The 23,648-nt window shown below is 50.0% G+C and overlaps 1 protein-coding gene across 10 annotated transcripts in view; it reads right to left on the bottom strand.

Moving 5' to 3' along the window:
- Nucleotides 1-23,648, bottom strand: part of LOC121057571 (discoidin domain-containing receptor 2-like) — a 60,695-nt gene that overhangs the window by 18,886 nt on the left and 18,161 nt on the right. For 9 of the 10 annotated variants that reach the window (XM_040531954.1, XM_040531956.1, XM_040531962.1 and 6 more), the window contains exons 2-7: nucleotides 14,644-14,781; nucleotides 10,109-10,211; nucleotides 7,711-7,939; nucleotides 3,324-3,471; nucleotides 3,008-3,113; nucleotides 117-303 (exon numbers count right to left, since the gene is read on the bottom strand). In XM_040531954.1, the coding sequence (XP_040387888.1) occupies nucleotides 117-303; nucleotides 3,008-3,113; nucleotides 3,324-3,471; nucleotides 7,711-7,939; nucleotides 10,109-10,211; nucleotides 14,644-14,707 (837 nt within the window). In that variant the 5' untranslated portion in view covers nucleotides 14,708-14,781. Of the gene's footprint in view, nucleotides 1-116; nucleotides 304-3,007; nucleotides 3,114-3,323; nucleotides 3,472-7,710; nucleotides 7,940-10,108; nucleotides 10,212-14,643; nucleotides 14,782-17,935; nucleotides 17,955-23,648 lie in introns of those variants that run through there. The other variant, XM_040531964.1, reaches the window with a different exon arrangement.

The following is a 23,648-nucleotide window of genomic DNA, read 5'->3' as shown; positions in this document are numbered from 1 at the left end:
TGTCTGTCGGGCACCTTATATCCTCTGGATTTGGGGACAGAGCCCAGAGGGGTAACCTGGAAGTGCCCAGACCCAAAGCCCGCCCCAGGCTGCTGGAGAGGGACAACGCTGAATACCTTCATGGAGGTGAAGTTCCGTGGTCGGTCGAACTGAAACTCCATTTCAACAGAGCCCGTGCTGAAGCTCTCATTCTTCCAGCCAACATAGTCATAGCCTGGCCACACACGGTACTGGTGGCTCTGCGTGAAGTCATCCAGTCCCAGCACACCATCCGTCAGCTGGCCCAGGCCACCGTACAAGTGCCTAGCAGGAAAGAGCCAACAGTTACATAGACCCCAGCTGGGAGAGCTCAGATGGAAAGCACTTGGGTCCTTCAGCTGGCACCAGAACATTTGTTCGTTTACTCTTAACACATCCTGGACAAGAACTGGCTCCCTACTATCAGGCAACATCACATTTATTCTGTTCAGACTGGCCTTTTAAAAGCCTCCCCTGCTCTGGAAGAGGCAGGAGTCTGTGCACTGATACCAAGCACTGACAGCAAAGCCAAGCTACAAACAGAGTTTCTCAAGAAGGAAAACAGAGACCACAGAAAGCGATGGCGTATGTTCTCCGAGCGGCAACCTTTACTTGCAGCATTTTACCATGGAGCTGCATGAGAAGAAACCAGTTCCCTACCGTGGGGAAACCACTGGGAAAAGTTTTGCAGACAGGCACAGAAAAGCAGAAAACAGAGCAATGAGACCATGGGTAGCTCACCCAGCCACAGCCAGTTGTAACTGGGATTATTTCTGGCATTGCTTCTTGTACAAGAGGAGAGCGTTATTGGCCCCACTTGCAAAGCTATTAAGATTCTTCTCCCAGGACCCTACCTCGTTTCACTTCCTATCTGAGATTGCAAAGCCCACTGGGACAGTGCTGAGAAGCTGTACAGAGTAAAAGATGCCAGATGTGGAACACTCATGATCCATCTGCCTTTTGGCAGTCATTCCTGGTACAACCCTTGTCTTAAGCGCAAACAGTTCAGCAGTACTAGTGCCCGAGCTTGCTCCTTGGGCTTGTTTCATTCAGCTTCTCTGGGCAGTCTTAGTAAACTGGGCTGCTGCTGCATATGCTGAAGCTGAATAAGCTGAAGGTCCCCAAGCCCATTCCAGGTGTGCCCTCAAATCAGAGGGATTTGCATAGGCATGCATACCTTGTGAACTCCAAAGCAGGACTAACAGTCGGAAAAGGTGGACTCCTGCTTCCAGACTAGGCAGGCACGCAACCTAGAGTTCAACTAGCCCGAAAGACTCCTCGCTTAGCACATTGGGTTTTGTGCCTGCTTTTAGAGCTTCCTGACATTCCCCAACAAACTCATTTTCCTAAGTTAGAGCAGGACAGCTAAGTGCAACACCTACTTCTTTCTGCACCTGTAAACCCATCTTTTCTTTTACATCCAACCTCCCGCTATATATATCAGTGCAGGTTAGTATCTGATACTTTCAAACGTAGTTACCTGGTATCTTGCAACATCCTTCACTCATGAAGAATGTACTTTTTCCACCCATATTTTAATCCCAAGCATAATAGAACACAAGTAACTTAGAAAATTACCTCTAAGCATAAGGAATTTTAGGCATTAGTAAAAACTTCCATGGAAGTTAATGAAATATGAAATAGGACTTGGAATATAAGCACTTTAAAAATCAATGGATGACGACAGGTCACTGAAGTCAACTATTAGGCACATTCTTGCACAAGCAGGGATATGCTGCCTCAAGAGGAGACCCATGCCCAAGTCTATCTGAGGTTTCAAGCCATCTAAACACATTCAAATCCATTTACAACAAATAAAGTGGTTGCACAATGTCTGAAAGTTATTTAATATTTCATATTCAGACTGTTAATGAACTCTTTCCACAGAAGTTAACTGTTGGCTAAACCACAGTCACCTCAAAACATTAGTTACATACCACCCTATCTAATTAATCTCAATGATATGAAAAATTAATGGTCCTTGTAATGAGCTGTCAAAATCCAGTTATTTTAGTCTTTTTGACTCCAAATTGGAAAAGCATCATACCCAAGAAATCTCTACAGCGATTAATCGGGCACCTTCCTCTCATACCACTTTGGCAGCAGTATCTCTGCTGACTTGAAGCTTCTTGCAGGGAGTGATGCAACTTTCCAAGTTGTTTCAAGTCCATCAGAGCTTTCTTTTCAAAAACAGTGTCTCAAATCTGTCCAGAAGCTCAGAGTTATCAAGTGCAAGCCTAGAGTTCAAGTGCTGAGCATTTTCTCGGATGCCCAGTTTACCCTGAAGACCTCCTGCAACAGTTTAAGATGCAGTCTGCTGGAGAATGCACTTCAGATACCAAACTCCAGAAGCAACAAAGGCAATGGAGAGGGGAAGGACCTTCATCTGCTCCAGGGACACTGGGACTACATGGGCTAAAGGTCCAGCCAGCTCTCCCACTCCAATCTGGGGCAACAGAACAGTAGCAGCACCTTATGATCTGCAGTATCAAAGACAGCTTAAAGCTACACCTGACCCAATAAAGAAATCAGTGCACTGAATATGGTCACAATTAGAGACCAAGAGTGATGAGGGCTTTAAGGCAATCCCATACATCAGGACTGTCTCATCACATCACACCACACAAAAATAGAAGCCATGAACAAAGACAGCACCGAGCTGTATAATGACAGACTTCCTTTTGGAGAGAAGCACCAACAACTTCCAATAACAAAAGTTTGTTTCCTGCCAGCCCTTGCCAGCTGGGGGGAATGAATCTGTCACATCATGAGCCCATGCCCTCCTTTAAAATAGCAACTAACAACACGTCAAAGGACCTGGAACAACAAAGCCACTGAAATAGCAAATGCTTTGGAGAATTAAGAGGCTAGCTTGCAGCCAGAGAGGTCTCACCAAAGAAGAGTTTGGGATACTAGATACTAATGAAAAGGTAAGTAAGAAGAGAGAATTTGCACAGTGACCGAGAGAGAACAGGACGACTTCTCCCACCTGCGCTCCTGGTAGCCATCATAGGTCGAGTCATTCAGATAAACGATGGGGAAGCCAGGAGCCGCTATTGTCCCTCCTTCAGGAATGCTATAGGATGCCAAACCATCTAAAAGAGAAGGCCATATACCTCAGAAACACAGCAGCAGCAGCCTTCCATCAATCTCTGTCCACATGATCCTTTCATTTATGATGTGGACCAACAGAAGCAGTTCGGTGGGCCTGGAATTCCCTCTGCATACTTGGGGACACAGGTGAGCCCCAGTCAGCGTTGTGCAAGGACTACTGTCCTGTGGCAGGCATGGGAATTGCTACTTACCATACCAGACACAGCCGTACAGCTCCACCCTCATACAGACAGTCATCGGCAGCTCCGTCACAGGGATCACCCGGATAAAGCGAGCAATGATGGGAGGCCGAAGATCTTTCAGGACCACATCATACGTATCAATGTTGCCTTGGATCACCTGGAGAAGAGAAGTCCTTATCAGTAACTTCTCCCTGTTGTGCGATTCACGTGTACAGGGGTGTAACTGCACCCCATCACTTCAGACCGGAGAGATTTCCCACACAGTATCTGCAGAGGGGTGGCTGCTGCTGCCCCCCTCTCCTACCCAGGCAGTACTCTGGGGAGAGGAGAAAGGCAGGTGGGAGATGAATGCGCGTGTGGACCACATGCTGCAGAGACCTTCAGAGTTACTAGTACATAGCCTCTCTTTCCCTCATCACTAGTTACCTGGTAGAAAAAGGACATCAGGACCCTCTATGAAACACTGCACAAGCCAACAAAATTTCAGAGGTGCTGCAGCAGCTGGTGGACAAAAGTTCCCACAGCACTGCCATAATCACCCCATCCTGCTGAAGCGTGGTCTGATATGTCAGGAACTTTTACCTCCCCTTCCCCTCTGCCTCACTGCTGTTCTGGGAAGGGTCCCCTGCTCATTCTGACAGTCAGCGAGTGGAAACAGCTGAAGCTGTCATCCTCCCTGCTGGTGGTGGGCACAAAGTGCCTAAGGGATTTTGGAAGGGTCTGGACCTACGGAGACAGGATAAAAACACTTTTGACATCAAGAGTGAGCAACGAGTGTGGGGGCTCCTGTCCAAAGATACTGCTTGTGGGAAGGATGAAGCAGAGGCTGAGGTTGCTCAGAAGACTACATGGATTGCAATTACCAGTGTACGGGCAACTTAAAAGACAAGGGAGGCCAATAAGGGAGCAGAAAAGTGGCTTCCCCTTCACAGGGAAGATCTCCAGAGAATAAGGGTGGCTCATGAGCACACTGAGAAGCAAGAGAACTTATGGTACCACAAAAAGAAGCCGCTCAGAAGGCTGCATCTCTCTGAAGATGAGCCAGGATAACAGCACAGAAAGGCTGCTGAAATGGAGAGGAGGTCACCTCTGGTGGTCCTCTGGACTGCACCAGGAGAGCTGGGAAAGTTTCCTGCATCTGGTTGTACAGGTCTGCAAAGCTGCACCGTCCCAGCAGCTGACCAACAAAACCAGAAGCTGACTCTCTTAAGGGACAGGAGACACCTAGATAGACTGGAGCATCATGCAATCATCAGCAACATGGAATTAGGCAAGGGTAAATGCTGGGTTCTGCATCTGGGACTGAGCAATGCCAGACAAAGGGACGGGCTGGGAGACGAGTGGCTGGAGAGCAGCCCTGCAGAAAGGGAGCAGGGGTGCTGGTGCCAGCAGGCTCAACGTGAGCCAGCAGCGTGCCCAGCAGGCAGCGTGCCAGCAGGCAAACCGCATTTTGGGGTGCATTCACCACAGCTTAGCCAGCCAGTCAAACAAGGTGACTCCCACCAGGCCTAGCGCTGCTGCGGCCTCAACCCGAACGCTGCGTGCAGGTCTGCACAACGCGACGTTCTCCACAATGTGGAATGGATGTGAAGAAACTTGAATGCATCCAGAGGAGGGCAACAAAGCTGGGATAAGGGCTGGAAGGCATGTCCAAGAGGAGACGCTGAGACACTTGGGCCATCCAGTCCGGAGAAAAGGAGGCCGAGAGGAGGCCTCGCTGCTCTCTGTGGCTCCCTGAGGAGGGAAGCACGGAGGCAGGTGCTGGTCCCTGCTCCCCCGTCACCGATGACGGGACACGTGGGAACAGCACAAAGCTGTGCCAGGAGAGGGTCAGACTGGATGCTCAGACAAGTTTATTTACTGTGAGGGTGGTCAAACACCGGACAGGCTTCCCAGAGAGGCAGTCAGGGCCTCCATGCCTGTCAGGGCTCAAGAGGCAGCTGGATAACGCCCTCGGTAACACGCTTGTACTTTTGGTCAGTCCTGAAGTGGTGAGGCAGTGGGACTTGGTGATTTTTGTAGGTCCTTTCCAACTGAGCTATACTAACTCTTCTTTGGTAAAGGACAGTCAAAAAGTTTGTTTCTTGAGACTCCTCAACAGGCTCTGAATCTGCAGCCTCTTACCATCCCTCTTCCTAGGAGAAACACGCATGACTTCTTCCAATGAACCAGGGACATAAATAATCCTTGTCTTCAGGAACCGGCTGCTTAGCAGGGAAAAAATGACATTTTTGCCTGCCCTGTATGGACATCTTCTGAGAGAAGCAGAAGACAAGATGCATTTTGCACAGCACCTCCACGAGCTGCCGTTAGGTTGCTGAGCACACAGTAACAAGCTGCCTGTGGACAAACTCAGCACCTGTCTCCAGCCCCAGCTGCTGCTGGTGCCGACCAATGCTCCCAACAGTATCGGGAAGGAGCGGTGCTGCAGGCAAACCTCCACACGTGGCTGATGCCACAAGTCAGTGAGGGACCAGGACCCCACAGTGTTGCAGCATCAGTGCCACTGGAGAGCACCAGCACCATCCTTAGCTGGTGCCAGAGACAAGGGGACAGCAGCTTGAACCTTAGCCTTTACCAAGCAAACCAGAGCTGGAACTGACTTTCCTGGTGAGGAGCAGCACATGCTACATGTCTGATGACCCAACATCCTGCAAGGTCTGAAACTCAGCAGCCCAGAGAAGGTTGGTATTTCTGTGTGTGCGTATTTTTATTTTTATTTATTTAGAGATCAAAACCATTCATTTGACCTCCTTGGACAGAAACATGCCAAGACAGGCTCACATAATTGCAGTCCAAAATCCCAGTGACTGGGCATCTATCAACTGCAGAACTGGAAGAGGCCTTTTTAATGCACACAAATAAGTATACCAGGATCTTGCACCTACAATCTACATGTCACTGCAAGGCTTGAATGATTTTACAGGACATTTTAACCAAATGATTTGACCAGACCGCAGTGCTTTTGAAATATGGTTTCACTAATGGACTATGCCCCTTACTGTTGACACATTTTGAAAAGAACATGTTTTACAGAAAGTCATTTTTCAGAGGAGCTGAAATGGCAGGAGTAAAACACCATTGTGCACGTCATGCCCAGAACAACAGGAGCAGAGGAACAGGAGCATCTTCTCTAAGGACACCAGGACGGACAACTTCTAGGTCTCATGATGGAGAACACGTGCACACAGTGACAGAATATACGTGGACTTACACATACACAGAATGGAATAGGGGATAGTTTAGATTATAGCATCACACACAGCTCATACATGCTCATTACCTTATTATGAGTTAAGAGGGAGATCTTGCAAATAACTGACCACACTAAGTCGTAACACCTGACACTAACATAGCCCTGAGCGCCTCAGAACACTGCCCTTCACAGGACTGGGATGGGGAGAAAGGGGTATTTAGCTGCCTGTGGACACTGTGACCAATTGAACTCTGGTGCTACTCAAGACGCAGACTTCACCTAACAACATACCAGTGAAGAACAGTGACCCCCACAGAGCTTGAACTTTTCTTTCCAGCCTACAAACAGAGCATTTATAGCACACAAAGTCTGAGGGACAGGCAAGTAATATTAAAAGCCAAAGGTCTTTACTAATACTACTAGGTATTAGTACCTAATATGATCTCTGGCATTAAATACAGACCCCGCTGTGACTTCCAAAGCAACCCCAGTGCTAGAAATATCACTGTACCCGCTACCTTTCTAATCTGGCTTAGGTCTTCAACCTCCTGAGGCAGGGTTTTTCAAGCCAGCTTGAAGCAGGGTGATCCAACTCAGACAAGCTTATTCCTTCCCGGGAAGTTTAAGGAAGGCTTATGAACATGACCAGAGTGCTGCTAGTGCTGCACCGTGTGCTCGAGTCTGCAGATAGCAGGAGACTGCTGCAGAGAAGCCCCTTTGGGTATGCATGCTGAGCACGCTTCCTACCCTCTATAACTCTTCCTCCTCATAGCTCCCTACATTAAACACTGCTACCAGACATCCAGAACCTTATCTCCTTTCTCTGCCACCTCCCTTTCTTTTTTAATCACAAAGCAGAAATCTGCTTTGCAGCTGCCAATTTAAAGGTGAGTGTCCAGCTGGCAGAGGGACATTCACATAACGTTTTGACTATGGACAGAAAGGTAGCAAAAAGCCACAGTTTTTAGTCAAGGCAACGGCTGTGATTTAGCGAAGCAGGTCAGGGGAATAACAGTCCAACATCATAGCAAACACAGGAGTAAGACAGGGGACACTGAATGCTTGATGATAAACAGGGAAGAGTCAGAAGAAAGTAGGATGCAACAGGCAAGAAATAGAGGACATGCCTTCTGCAGTCTAATTCATAGAGACTTGACTTGAATTCTGCATGCTCCACAATTCAGTTCCTGCTACACCCACCTTCCTGCCCTGACGATCCTTCCAGGAGATCCAGCGCTCTCCATTGCGGCTATAGTCAATTCGGTAAGCACGGGCGAATTCTTTGCCCGTGGCACGGGCATGCCGTCCCTGAGTCCCAATCAAGGTGATGAAAAAGAGCTTATGCAGGTCAATCTGGAGGAACTGTACATCTTCTGGTTGCAGCAAGCCAGCTGGGCACCAGGCTCCATCCCCCTCTTCCCTTTGTAACCTGGGGGAAAACAGGCACATGAAAAAAACTTCACTTCCAAGGACCCATCCTTCCCAGTAGCTTCAGAGACACCTTGAAACTGTGAGAACTGGGTGAAAGAGGCCTATTAGCAAGTGAGATGACAGCTGGCTACCAAACACCTCTCCCTTTTGGGCTGATTGTCTATTGAGACTTATCAGAATGCTGTAGCCAGTTTTGCACTGTTCAGATTAACTCCCTTGGATTTAGTTACATCTCCTTAACTATGAAGTCATTTCTTTCCCAGAAGCAATGCTTTAATGCTGATCAGAAACAACTACGTTACTCAGTAGGAAACTGCATATTGCTTGCTTTTTAGCATCATGCCTGGAAAGTGCATCCTTGCTTCTAAATCTTACACAGTACAGCCTCAACCTCTGCTCAACCTCCTGCTACAGCTCTAACAAGCACAAAGAGGAGCTATCTTAAACATTTTAGAAAGAAAAGCTCTGCCCATCTACAAACTTTTCTGGGTCATCTCAAAACGTCTTTCACATTTCTTTCATTCATCAGACTTGCTAGCAGAGGACACTGCCAGTGACGTGATGCGGAACTGTCTGGTTAGGAGTTGTACATTGTGGCACCAGATGCAGAGCTTCAGGTTTTTGTCCTTGGAGACTGCATGCCAAGAAGGGTGCTCTAGCAATCAGTAGGTGGAGCCACTAAAGAAAACTCTGCCTTACCTAGGCTTCTCTAGGCTGAGCTGTGCAAGCCAGACGATGGTGAAAGATTTAAATGTGGATAACTTATCTGGAAACAAGACGGCTGTGGTATCTTCCACAACGGATTTTCTAGCAAATGGGAAGCCCTTGAAAGGTCCTTGTCTTTCTGACAGCCATCCCAGCTCTACTTGACAGGATCGCTGAGTGCTGTCAGCCCTCATGCATCAAGGAAAGAAGTGCCCAGCAGGAGACACTGGAGGTCAAGGTACAGGCTAGAGCAAAGACTTTTGTCTCAGGTTGGTCAACAATGTGCTGCTTGTGCAAGACTTTCTTCCAAGATGTGGCAAGTAAAACAAGTTATACGAAAGGCATGAAGGTGATTGTGAAATGACAGGGGCAGACATCTGCGTAGGACGGCTATGATCTCTAACAAAATTAAGTCAGCTACGGGATGTCTTCATGTCTGCACTCTGTGGACGCCCAGCTGCCCTAACAAACAGATGATGGTAGCAGATGGTAAGTGCTGCCTCAGGTATTTGCAGAGCTAGGGATAAGCCATACCTCAGAGAACTAAATGCACCTCCTGGGTTTCAGGCCCAGGGGCTTGTTAGAACTCCAATAACACACGTGACATGTAAATCTTTGATCTACCACAGACTAACAACAAAATCAAGCATTAGGAGAGTTTTATGATTTTTGATGGCCCAAATTCTTTATAAAAATGCACACATTGTAGTTTACCTGAAATTCCTATCTGACTTGCATAGAAACTAAAGGAATGTTTGATATCATCAAAAAAAAAAACAAGTCTAAGGAAAGTTAGGTTTGTAAATATTTTGAAAATCAGTTAGTAGCTTCGAGAGAAATGAAACAAAAACGAAAAGCTGACTTCATGAAAAAGATCGTAGTATTGCTTGACCTTGAAAGAAAATTCTGAAGCTGCTTTTTTAACAGTTCTCCAACTCTATGATTTCCAGGTTTTTGGGTCAAAGTGGACACAGCCCATTTCTTCAATAGGATTCAGTTGAAAAGTCCATCCTCATTAATGATTTCCAATGATTTAGCTTCAAACGCTCAGGAAGAGTCCCAGGAGCACTCTTCCTAGCTGACCTTTACGTCACAGATCCATTAGAGATTTATTCATAGAACTACAGAAAGACCAGGGTTGGAAGCAACCTTTGGAAATCTAGTCCAATCTCCTGCTCACAGCAGGGTTAACTCCCTTGTGCTGCTCAAAGCCTTGTACAGCCAAATCCTGCAATTCTCCAAACACCAAGACATCACCACCTCTCTGGATACCTTTCTGACAGCTCTACCACTTCACTCTCGTGGGGACAACTCTTAATATTGAGTCAGAATTTCATGCGTTGCAGCAATGCAGTACTTTAAGGGTGAAGGTAAGCAAAAGCTTATTTCTCAATCATATCAGATATCTAAAAACATTTTTTTATTTTTTTTAAGTTACACGTTTTGTCAGGGATTAACCTACCGTGCATACTGGGGTCCTGTGGAATCATACCACTGGCTGGAAGCAGTGATGTCTTCATCCCTTATCGTCCCTTCATGCATTCCCAAAGGGTAACGGCATATAGCTGAAAACGGGAACAAAAGCAAGCAAAAATCAGTACCAACTCTTTTTAAATCACCAGACAAGTTTAATTAAAAGACTATCATTCGTAGGGAATAAACGTGGTAACGATAAAGTTGAGAATGCAAATAAAAAGGATGAAATACTTCATAATTGCTATAAACTAAAATTATGTGTAATGAAATACACTCAGAGTTAGTGTCATTCAGCAGAGTTCTGGCAAGGCAAAAACTTTACAAAGAAGCATTTTAAGAACAAGAAATCCAAACCCATACTAGTCTTACTGGTTGCATGGAGCTATTCTACAATGAAACATTATATAGGAATAATGGTGCAACATAAAAAGGAAGTAATTGTTAAAGTTTTTGCTGCTTCCTCTGGAATAACCCAGATGCTTGACTTGCAATCAATAAGAACAACTGTTATTATTCTCACCATAAGTGAGAAGTTAGAGCACCTATCACAGGTGACCAAACAACTCCAGCTTATGGAAACATCTGCACCGTTGTGTCACTGTGGGTTAGAGCTTACATTTGAGTGAAGCCCCTGATCATCCACACTGCTCCACCCTGGTCTGCCCCTGCCTCTAGCCATGAGCGGAGCAAGCATTTCTCTCCAGGCATGCTTCTCACTCCAACTTGGTGCCTCCAAGGTGTACAGACAACTGCCTCAAGCCACAGGGTTCTGCAAGCTCAACACAGCTCAATCCACCAAGGACAGTGCAGACGTAGCTCACAAGCCTATGCGGGCCAAGCCCTCCCCTCTGATGTCATGTTTTAAATATGTTTTGGAATATTAGAGATGCTTTGGAAAACTCAAAGTCTTAATGTATTCATTAAGGCTCAGTATTCAAAACAGGCAAGCAAGATATTTTTGTCAGACTGACATCAACAGTAGATTAAAGAAGTTATATGGGATTAAATCATGAAACAATTAAAGGCAAAAACACAGTCACTGACAAGTCCCAGAAGAGAAGGAAACGCGCTCTCTTATACATCATTGGTCTTTGTGCCCTGAGCTCGCAGCAGCCCCAGCTCTTCCCCTTGCCTGCAGTGACACAGGCAAGTGACAGCACGTGCTGCAGCCTCTCCAGAGCAGGACGCGTGTCGGCTGCATCCTCAGCACATCCCCACGGCCACGCTGCCTGCTGCCACGTCAGCAGCTCTGCCTGCCCTTCCCTCGGGGAGGGCACTGCCTCGGGTGTCCTCATTTCTGTTTCCCATGGCTGCTGCCCTTACACCAAGCCTGGGTAGGGCTGTTCACTGGGTTCTGAAGCTACAAGACAAGACACAAGCCTGAAACCCACCTTTCCGTTACCACCACGCAGAAGAAATGCAGGCTGAATTTACCTGCCAGATTTAATGCAGAAATGCCTGTGCACAGAGGTTACTGCGATTGGGTTGGGCTGCAGCTGCTGTCAGGCACAGCATCAATGCACGTGTGCTGTTATTAAATAATCTTGATATGTTATTAAATAATTTTGTAGAGGAGATGGATGGTGAGGTGACAATGTTTGCTGATGACCTCAGATTATTTAATATAAAAAGATTCCAACTGACAGAAGAAAGCTCCCAGGGTACTGTCTGACTGCAGTAAAACAGTGCAAGAACTAGGTGAAGAACAACTTAAATGTACAGACACAACTAAGACTCCAAAACAGCTCCTTCAGGATACGTGGGTTACCATGCAGAGGAAGGAGACCATTCCATGAGCAGCTGAATGCACATAAAATCAAACAGAGAACGCAAAAACCAGAACACACCATTACACAGCTGTCTGCATTCACGGTCAGATGCTGGTCAGCTATGGAATATAGCTTCCTTTTCCCATCAAAAGGTAAAGAAAGCAACATAGATGATGCACAAGGAAGGATCAACAGACTCATGACAGAATAAATTACTAAAGTATGACAAAGATCATTTACATCCTGAACAATTACTTGCCGCCTCTCAAAATCTCAGAACTAGGAGGCATCAAAAGATCAGGTAGCTGAGTTCAAAACCAACATACGCACCCTTAATCTGCTAAGCACTACGAATGCCAAAGTTTCACGTGGCTTCAGAAATCAGCTAAGCTCACAGAGTCAACATGCACTAACAGCTACCAAACGGAAACGCACAAGGTGCTAGCTCAGAAAGCTCCGAAGCAGCTCGCTGCAGTCAGCTGAGAGGGTAGCTGGGGGAAGCACCCTGTGCACTCATCCAGAACCAGCCAGGATGGGATCCTGCTGGAATCAGGACACTGAGCTGGGTAGGCCTCTGGTCTACCCTGAACATTGATCCATCTGAGGATCAATGAACCTGTCTGAGGTTTCGTAGAAGGCCTGTTTACAGAAGAAATCACTGGAAGGTTTTGAAGGTTTTGGTCTCTGGCTGTGGTCAGTCCCTACACTCAGGCACGATGACTGTGGCTGCTGAAACCAACCCAAGGCTCTGACCCTGCTCTGATGCTAAACAGTAAGTTCAGTAAACCAGCCTGGCCTCACCTGGCTTAACTCTGACCTGTCCCACCATAGACCAGTACATTCCAATCCATTGCTGGAAAGCTAGTAGGCTGCTGACTGGTGAGTACCTAGAGAGTTCCCAAAAGGGCAGAATTGTCACCTGAAAGCAGAAAGGGCTTTTGTAATTCTGCAGTGGGAGTCCTCTCTGGTCTCACCTTTGTTAAGGAGAGCAGACCCTACACCAATGCCACACGGAGAGCCAGGTAGGGACTCTTGGAGACTGGGAGTTATCGCAGTCCTGAACAAAACTCACTCGCTCGCACATCCTGGGCTGGCAGATGGAAGCCAGAGCGGCCCTGGCATTGAGGGATGTGCTCTACAGGTGGCTGCGATTCACAGCAGCAGAAGGCTCTCACCAAAATGTGCATCCTATCAGACTCCTGCTCAGACTTCTCCGACTCCTTACTATGCACCCGGGGACACACCTGCCTGCCATGCAGATAGATACCCAGAGGGTGAGAAAAATGTCACAGCTCACATCTCTTATAGTGAGGTCAAACATCTGATGGCAAAAGGATGACACAGGATCCTTCCCAAACAGGTCTGGCATCATCCACAAAGCAGCCCCTTTGGTTCAGAAGGCACCTGCATTGCTTACAGGCCTGCAGCCAGTCTGGAGGGGCTTCAGACAGCTCCTGGAGCAGATCAGGGCATCACAAGCAAGAGGCATCAGCTGGGCTGTGCGTCTGGGGGGGAACAACGGGGGACAGCCCTTGGGACAGAGGCAGCTGAACAGCTGGGGGAGCTGAGAAAGCAAAGCTGCTGGAGGAAGCCACAGCCAGAACTGAGAACTAGCAAGGCCACGTGCTCATTTCTCAGTGAAAGAAATTACTGCGAGAGGGTGGTACCACAGCCTGGTGCTCAGAGCCCACTTGACCAGCCAGGTCCTGTGGTGGGAGAGCTATTCCTGCACCCTTGGGTGCGCTGACTTCTGCACTCATCACCACCAAAAGGGATCTGCACGTGATTGACCCTCTGGCTGCTGTCTTCCCTGTCCTGTTCTTCCGCTAGTTTTAACCATCAGAACCAGCTGGCAACCACTGCTAAAAGCTGGGCATTAGAGGGAGGCACAGCAATGCCTGCCGAGCTTCCTCACGGGCTTCGCGTCACTTCTGTTCAGTGGCAGTGACCTCAAGCTGCCGGGAACATCTACAGGCCAGAGCAGTCAGAGCCAGACACAGTCACAGGACTTCAAGCAGAGCCAGACCCAGCAGGGCAAACCAAGCCCCTCAGGGTAGCACTGCTGTCTCGCCACACCTTGGGACAAGCTGAAAAAGGCCTACACTCATTATTTCAGACTGTCTCTGGCTGAAACCACCTCATTATTGTGATTTTCGCAATATATTGCAGACCGTTATCTTACTCATCTCTGTCAGACTTCCAGCTTGCTCCATGCTGTAGGATAACAAGGCATTCCCTCCCCAAGGGCTTGTAGGCTTGTATCCCTGTCTCTAGCCTAGCTTTGAGCCAGGTAAGGTTTTTAAACCTTTCCTTCCACATCTCTCTCCCCAGAACCCTGCTTGCTGGCTGGAAAGCTGTGGTTTATGGTTTGCTAACTGGTAATTTGTTTTCCACAGCAAGCAAAGGCTCTCTGAGCCAGTCTAGAGCCAGGTTTTTTCTGCAGGCCACATGGTCAAAGTGATGAAGAGAGAACCAGAGCTCCAAGCAGGCTTGCTGAGGGCACAGACCCTCAGGTGGGTGCAGAAAGGAATGTATATCCATGTGCCTGAGCCCTCCAGGGACTGTCAGGTGTTCCACTCCAGCACAGCCATCAGGGAAGACCACCCATCTCGGGCACTCAGGGACTACGTTAGTGACTGTGTGCGTTCATTACAGTTATGTGCATCCACCGTGAGAGGCAAAAAAAAAGGCTGCGAATGAAGACGTGAAAGGTGGGAGGGCACGGTCCCCTCCCAGCCTGGCAGCTCCCTACCAGGGTTGACTTCGGTGCCAGAGGGCTCGGGCAGTGAGGCCAACAGCAGCATGCAGAAGATCATGGTAGCAGTCGGAGGCGCTGCACAGGGTCGGATGGGCACGAGTCCTTCACAGGTGGCAGCTGCCGTCTACATTTCTGAAAGACAAAGCACAGAGAGATGAGAGTCCTCCCAAGGCAGGACTTGCTATATTGTCATTGCCTCGTGATGGGCTGGGCAATTTTTCATGCCTTCAGAAGCATCCTGACCCTGCTCTGATCCATCTTCTGATCAGAGGCTCGCTGACGAACGAATGGCTGCCTGATTACCCACATCACCTCTGGTGCTGTTAACATAACCCAGCTCGGCTGCCGCATCTACTGTGTGGACACACTCAATGACTGCTCTTAAACAAGTCCAATGAAAACTAACCTCTCCCCCATTTATTGATTGCTTTCCTCGTTATATTCACAAGTCCGGCAGCTGCTTCTACAGCAAACCTGCATGGCCCAGCCGGGCTCCCCGAGTGGCACTGATCCATCCAAACACACTTCCACCTGCGCCAACTGCCTGCTCCAAGCAGGCGCTCTGAAACTTGTCACTCGATCTCAAGATAAACGTCTAAAACAGGGTGAAAACAATCTCTCCCTTCACATCTACGTGGCTGCCAAAAAAGCATGTGCGCTCACACATGCAAGTACACTTAATTTCCTGTTTGGAAAAGAGGAAAACTGCAAAGGGCTTAAACTCTGGCAATTTCAGTGGAAAGCCATGATATGACCCCTGTTCCTGGAGGTGTTATCAGTGAAGCTACGCGAATTCTTTGCATCCACATTCACTACGAACTGCCTCGGGAGGTTCCCATCCTGGAAGATTGCTTTACGGAAGGCAGGCTAGAGGGTCTGTCTCGTACTGAAATGGTAGAAGAAAACAGAACAAAACGATAAACAAAAAATTGCCAGAGCCAGAAGGTATTTGCTTAGAAATCCTCAGAGGGCCATTAAAAAGGCAAAAGTGGATGTTAGGATTTGTCAGTAGAGAAAGAGACCATCACCATGCCAGTGCGAATGCACATCTGAGAATGACAGAGCATCAGATGCCGTTAGCTCAGAGTTGTAACAAAAGGCTGTATTTTTTCCACCCAACATAACTAAACTGTACAAGTCTCAGCCTTCAGTTGCTGTGGATACCACAACAATTGGCTTTATTCACTACAAAGATGCACTACGGGTTCTTAAAGCCGAAGGTAAAAGCTTTGGCTCCAGAAATCCCCCAGCTGGACACCCAGGAGCTAAATCAGGGCTAGAATCACTGCGGCTTGCCCTGGTTTTATGCTCTTTCCTAAGGATTTGTTACCGGCCATTGTCCCTGCTGGATTCCATCAGAGAAAACAGCTCCAAGCCTGACAGCCAACCTAAGGGCCTTCTTGGGAAAAACCAAACGGGGAGGAGGGGAACCAACGAGGCGGGTGCTGCCCCGAGGTGCTGTGCCCAGCACCCTGACACTACAAACAAAGGGCAGAAGGCATTATGATTGCCAGGGCACCTCCTGCTTCAGCCACACCTCTTGGGCCCCCTGTGAGCACCTTGGCCACGGCCATAACAAGGGTCTGTGATCCTGAGACCTCACGCAACCTGAGGTGGTGGCTCTGTAAAAGCAAATCAGAGGCGAGAAGAGGTAGCCCATGTCTCAGCAGCGGGGTCCAGCCATCAGGAGAGAGGTTCTGGGCAAGCCCTCGCGAGCTGCGTGTGCATCCGTGATGGGTCTCCCCCCAGCATGGAGGGGACCCTGCGACAGACGGTGCAGCTGCAGGTGCCATAGAGCAGAGACTTGCTGTAACTCCCTGGAGGGGGATTTTGTGAAGACGTTTTTGCAGCAGAGTTTGAAGACAGAGCTGGATGTTCGTCTGTGCGGGCAGTGTGCTAGGGTGCCCCAGCTGACGACGCAGGGCTCCCAGTGGGAACTGGTGAGAGCTGTGTGCAAGAGGACACTGTGCTCACACAGGGCCTTAGGAAGGAGAAGATCATGGGTCTTAAGGCTTTCACTTTATCCATCTTCCTGACATAGGTGGTGGGAAACCCAGCAGAGAGCATGGGGTGCCCTGACCATGGCCCTGGGCTCTGTGGGCACAGCCTGGGCTGGAGACGGTCTTGCCCTGGGGCCCTTGGCTGGAGCAGCCATGGAACAGAGCTGTGAGCTCCTGAGGGGGTCCCTGCAGGAGGAAAATGCCCTGGAGACATCTCCCCAGTGACTTCCCAGACAGAGGCTTTGCAGCTGGCAGCCATACGGGGCAGCCCTCAGACAGCAGAGGACGAGCAGCCCGCTGCCCCGTGCCCTCAGCGCCTAGGAAGGGCCTGGCCAGCAGTAGGGCAGCAGGCACATGTACAGACACAGGCAGCTCCCAGCAAAACCCTCTGGGAATGTGCCTTGTAGGTCAGCCAGGGTTAAGAGAAAGCATGGCCAAAGAGCAACAAAAGTCATCGTACATTGCCAGGTGAGGACAAGAGACGGCTGCTGATGCAGAAAAGGAATCAGAGCAACCCCAGATGTGATTGAAGTGCTCGAATGCCGTGGCCTCCTGTCTGATCCAAAAGTCCAGCAAAGGGCTCGGCAGCAGGGAGGCAGCCGCCCAGGGGGAGCTGTACAGAGTGGGGATGAAGAAGCACCCATCCTGTGGCTCAGCACCCGCAGCCCCACTGGGACAGGCTGCCACCACCACAGGGCTCCAGTGGCTGCAGGAGAGTTGCTAGGTCTTCTCATAAGGATTTGGCCTTTTAAGAGGGTGACAAACTTAGCACAACTCTTATCAGGTTATGAGAACAGCCACCAATATTCCTGCAGTGTAACAGATGCGACGTGCAAGACAAGCAGCAACATTATCTCATTTGACCAGGTACAGAACAAACACTGTAATTTAATGCCCATCTCTGCAAAGATCACGTTCTAAATCACACCCATTGTATTGCCATCACGTTGTCATTTAGCCGCCTGAATACAGCGATCAATGTAAAAAATAACGGGAGGGAAGAGGGAACTGGGGGGAGCAAGGTAGGTCACACAAGTGCCCAAGCACCGCGCCAGCAGCCAGCGGGAGCAGCAGCGGTGCCGGCCCCATCCTGCCCTGCTGGCTGCGGCCAGCACCCCGTGGGCCTGGGGCTTCCCCAGGACATGACAGGCAGGGGGAGCTCAGCCGGTCACACACAAGTGGTGCGTGCTGGGGGAGCTGCAAGCTGAAACTGGAAGATGTGGCCGGAGGCCAGGCTGCTCTCCAGAAGAGACGAGGAAAGCTTCAGAGCTGGCTCCGCAGCTCACCTCTGCAGTTCTGTGCTCACGATTGCTGGCTTTGGATTTGGCCCTGAGACCTCTGCTTCCAGTCCCGTGCCCAAGGGTGTCCACAACAAGCAAGATGAACCCTCTCAGGAGGCGGCTTTCTCCAGCGATGGCAGAGGGAACCCAAAGGGCTGGCTCGGACCAGCCTCAAACCCCCCAGGGGGCCACAGTTACGTGAGACGAATCCTCCCCTTTGTACGTGGCCGTGAAGAAATGCTCCCAGCAGGTCAGCCCTACGCAGGGACCCAGCAGCTGGGCCTCGGTGGCCGGTCCTGGCCCACCACCGAGGCCACGGGGGAGTCCCAGGAGAGGAGCCGCACGCAGGGAGCAAACCACGTCACTTCTTATCTGCTCGTCCCTGCAGCTGTCACTGCCTCGAGCAAAGGCACCAAGAACGCTTTAAGAGCGCTTTTCGATCCTGTCCTGTACTTAGAGGAACCTCAGCCCCGCTCTGGAGCTCTTCCTATTGGAAACTGTTTGAACAACTGCTGATGTTGAGTTTTTGCTAAGTCCGCATCTCAGCTGGTAGTAGACTTGGTTTCCCAACTGCACACTTCCACGTGCCAGAACAGACAGGAGTACACCAACTACCAGCCTCTGTACAAGCTGCTCGGAAATTGTCTTCCTAACGATTTTTTTCTGCCTAGACAGCTCGCTTTTCTTCCTAGCTCCTTCAGCTGCACTGGAGTCCCCTGCTTTGCTTTATGACCTGCCCACGTACACGGGAAGTGCCAACACTACAGCACAAGCCTGAAACCAGCACAAACAGGATTAGCAACATCCTCACAGAGGCAAGAAAGTGTTAAACTCCATTCCCGGACTGAATGGATCAAGTTGCTAATTGCTAACAGCTGGCTGCAGGAGAATAAAATCCTGTTACAATCATTGTGAGAGTGGAAAAAAAAAAATCTTCTTGCCGAAAAACTCCCTAAGAAACACTAGGGAGGGCAGTTTATTCCCAACGTACCCAGCAGATACCACGTCTAAAACCCGATCCATCCTCCCCAGAGGAGCAGCTCGCTGTGACCCCGCACTGTCCCCAGCGCAGCGTGGGGCTTACAGGCAAAACCTCGGCACAGCCGGCGCAGGAGGGAGCTGTTCTTTAGTGATCTGCATGAAGAAGGTGGGACTTGGAGCTCCTCCAGGTACTGTTCTCCCTCCAGAGATCCATTACGGAGGTCTGGCATGTTTGCAAGCCTCTCTAGATCCCAACTGAAGCAGGCATTTGTATTAACTGGTTCCTTCGCAGATCGTTACCTCGGAGCGGGACCTTTGGGTTTGCTGCAGGAATCCCATTAGAGATGCCCAGCACCGTGCCAAGACACTCTGTGGTCACGACCAAGACCCACAGGTGTGCGTGAGATGCGTGCTGTACAGCAAGAGGATCTATCCAAAAATCGAAATATCCCCAGAGGAGGTTCAGGAATGGCCAGGACCATCCAACGTACCTGGACGTTACAGCCACAAGTCCTAAAGGCATTTAAGGAGGAAACAGCAAAGCTACTAATTGGGGCAATATCTGAAGCCTGAAGGCCAACAGGTGTGGTTTCCAGTTTTGTGTCTCCAGAACAATGGTGGAGTTTTTCCTCTTTGCCTCAGAACTAATCTGAGCCACCCAAAACCCAGCAGTCTGCCTCCGGAGCACACACCTGAAGCCCGTACAGCTCCGGTTTGACCAAACAAAACATGCTGAGGAAAATGCTCAGCAGAAAGCATTCTGATCACCTCTTGAAACATTTCACTTGATTTACAATTCCAATACTTTTCCTTGCTCCTTGTATTGATTTTTAAAGAGGACTTAAAGCTCCAGTCACCTCCTCCCTACACACCCCCACTCACCCATAACAAGGACCGTGCCTTTGCCACCCAGCTGGCAGCAGCCAGGAGCGTGCAGGGACAACAGTCACAAGGAAAAGCGGCGTCTTCTGATTAAAACAACTGCCATGAGGCTGGGGAAGGCAGAGCTGCTCTCAGGACCCCTGGCCTGAGAAGATGGCTGCCTGGCAAGCAAGCAACAAGCTTCCCCTTAAGCGAAGTCGCAGGGCGGCCCCGGCAGCCGGCCCTGGCTGGGGTCAGGCAGGCAGCGCAAGGAGAGGTCTGCGTGTGACAGTGGGGTGGGACCAGGCCTGACTGAGCACAACAGGGACCAAAATCAACATGGGGACACTAACGGGGGAGCCGGGCAGGCCCAGCAAGATCCTCACGTGAGGCTCCAAGGGGAGATCTTGGATGCAGGTACCAGAGATGGTCGGCAAGGTGAAAACCCTGCAGCAGGGTTGGGAGTGCAGCGGGGAACGCGGGGCAGGAGCAGTGACCCCACAAAGTGGTGTCCGGAGCAGGGCCCTGCCGGACAGACGACAACAGCCAGACTTTAGGTGAAAGGGTTGGGTTAATGAGGTGCGTGAGAGAAATAAGAGGCAGTAACAGAAAAAGGGAGGAGTAGCAAGCCCCAGTGTGACCCCAGAGGTGGTGTTAGGAGGCCTGTCCCCAGAAGGAACCCCAAAGCCGGGTGTGTGGCAGGGGCAGAGCAGGACATGGAGGTCTTCACACACCTCCAGGTGGGTGAGACGGGGCTGCTCCGAGGCTGAGGAGGCTCTGAACCTCACTTTCCATGCTGTGGCCAAGTATCTGATGAGGCCATTACAGAAAAGGAAAGCGACACCTCACTCTTGCATGATTTTAGGAGAAAAAACACACTTCAGTCACCCATGCATGATGGTTACTTAGCACTAGGAGAAGGCTGAGCCCGCGGACCCAACCTCACGAGTGCCACAGCTAGAGCCAGGAGAGAGGTGTTCTGGCACACGTTGGATCCCCACCAGTCCTCCCGTTGCCCATGGGCTGGTTCCAGGGGCAGGAGGTGCCCTCGGTTTGTGCGACTGCTTTGTCACAAACCAGATTTAAGGATAACGGAACAAATGCAATTTAATCCGTCGAGGTACCCGGGCCAAAATTACAACCAGAGAGGCAGAGCCAAAGATAAGGACCCGCAACTTGCTGCGCTAACACCCCGGCTGTTGGCTGTCCCCTTCCCAGCCGTGCCTGCTCCAGGGACACAAGCACACCCTGTGTCCCCAGCGAGCCCATCCACGTGCAGGTGCCCAAGATGCTGGAGCCACCTGTAGGCTCTGGTCTCTGCGTGTTGGGTGGTGCTGGGAGGGGAGAAGCAGCAGAATAACGAAGGATGGGCACAAACACGAAGCTCTGATCATCTCCTTCCCCCTTGGCCAAGCAAAATGATCACTTGGTCCCCATCAGAGATTCCTTCCCACGCAGAACAGGCACAGGAGAGCACGTGGCACGCACATTTCTACTCTATGCTTTACACTGGCATCTCTCTCCAGTTCTTTTCCTCCTCCTTTCTTTTTTTTGAGGTTTACTTTTTTTTTTTTAAACAATCCTTAAAACATAGCAACTATAAGCTCGCAGTATTCCTCCCCAGACCCACCATCTCCCACTCCGAGTCTCACGTAGCAGCCCTTTATATGACACGTTAACCACACAGATGACAGATGGAGTATTAAGAGCACTCAATCTAAACCACCTTCCTCCCTCCACGTTCTCAAGGGGCTCCACCATAACCTTTTATTTAACTGCACTCAAACTCGCACTCAGAAGGGGATCAGGTTACCGAGGCACAGAATTATTCGGGCTGGAAGAGATCCTCAGGAGAGCATCTAATCCCCCTCCTGCTCAGAGCAGGGTTAGCACCAATTTCAGAGCAGCCTGCGTGGGGCTTTGGCCGGCTGGGTCTTAAAATCCTCCAAGGATGGAGGCTCCCCCGCCTTGCTGGGCAGCCTCCTCCACTGCTCGGCTGTCCCCAGGGGGAAAGCTTTCTGCTCCTTATGCCAACCCAGACCTTCCCATTATTTCCACCTGTGATCACTACCAGCCCTCCTGCCACATGCCTCTATCAAGAAGAGGATCAGGCTCTTTATGACCTCCTCTTGGTACCCCAAAGCCTTCTCTTGCCCCGGCTAAGCCACCCTCACTCCCTCAGCCTCCCAAGCGAGGTCACTTTCAGGGCGAAGCTCATTAATATTTTCTCCCCAATGACCACAGGAGAGGTCAGCCTTGGTTTGATTTCCCTCCATCTCCCAGTGGTTTCCTCATGAGCAAAGCAGGGACCAGCAGAGCTCGCCCCACACGGAGCCAGGGAGGAGCCCCAGCTATGGCCAGCATGGATCCACTCCCAGCTATTTCTGAGAGCTACCACGCGGCACCATAAATCAGCCTACTCAACGCAGTACCGACCCGCGATACGGGAACTGGGACACCGCCACCTTCGCGCACCTTAACGGCAGACACAGAGCAGACACCACCACCGCTCCCCCCAGGAGGGGCTCTCAACCCAGCGCCCACCAGCTGTGTGAGCACCACAGCCCCGAGCTCGCCGGGCGAGCGGACCCACTGCCACTGCCGTCCCAACACGGGGCCTCTGCTGCCTCCCGGGAGCGGCGCCGCAGAGCTTCGTTGGGTCCAGGTACGTCATGTCAGCCCGGCTACTTCTGGCGACCGGGGCAGGAATCTCATTAAAAACCACAATCTGAGCACTTTCGGACGGGATCTGCTTTCCATCGGAGCATGTGGATCACCAAGTGGGTTCCTCCTTTAATTTGACAACCATTTACTAACCCATCAGCTTCCCCAGACCTCGCTCTGGCCTGCAGTCAGTCCCGGCTGCCTGCTGGTCACCTGCTCCCCCTCTCTTTTAAAGCACTGCTCCAACATTAATGTTTTCCCAAACTCTGGAAGCCCTGCAGTCTTCCCAGCCTTGTTCCCCAGCAGCCGGGATTCAGAAAGTTGTTTTGCCAATTTGCTTCAAGCAGGCTCCAGTCGTGCCCAAGTTTCGGAGATTGTGAAGTGTTATCTGGTGTTTAACAGCCTCCCCCGTTGCCAGTGCAACAGAAGGTATTTCAACAGCCTTACGAAGGAGAGCACAGCATCCAGCTTCTCCCCAAACGGAGGGAACACTTTGCTAGTAACAACACAGAAGTAATCAGGGGGTATTTGTCGTCTTTGTTTTTTAAATCTTTGTCAACAGTTCTATATAAACGCCACCAATGAAATTTGTTGTCACACAGATATCAAAGTATTTTTCACTGCCCTGAGCTACATTTGTACTTTTTCAGTTATCTTCAGCCTTCATTAACTGCTGCCTTCCCGAATACCCAGCTTACAGCAATGGCTGCCTACCTGCACCTTTTACAAGAATCCAGGCAGAGCACTTTGCATTAAAAGATGAAACGATCACCGGGCCGGGCTCTTTGCAAAACCAGAAGGGAAGCAAACGAGCGCATACGGCAGTGCACAATATCCAACACCAGGCTGAGAATCTGCTGGGTTTTACAGGGGTGGAAGCCAAACACATAAGGGATGGTTCAGTGAAAATGAAAACAGAAACTGCGTTGGAGCATCGACGAGTTTAGCTGGCAATCTACTTCGCATCAAACCGCTGCAGAAATGCTAATACTACCAAGAGCTACGTTTTATGAGCTTTGTAGAGTGTCCCTTCATTCAGGAGGAGGAAATCCCACGCACCTGTCAGTGCCCTCATCCCGAGCTCCAGGAGCACCACCAGCTCTGCTGTAACCTTACCACACAACATTTATAAGCGTGCAAAGCCGTGCGTTTACAACAAGAGGCCAAACTGGAGGAAGCTCTTCCAGCGTCAGAAAGAAGCGAGCGTTACCAC

The sequence above is a fragment of the Cygnus olor genome, chromosome 19 (assembly GCF_009769625.2).
Source record: "Cygnus olor isolate bCygOlo1 chromosome 19, bCygOlo1.pri.v2, whole genome shotgun sequence".
NCBI classification, from domain to species: domain Eukaryota; kingdom Metazoa; phylum Chordata; class Aves; order Anseriformes; family Anatidae; genus Cygnus; species Cygnus olor.
This window is presented reverse-complemented; position numbering and strand designations above follow the sequence as displayed.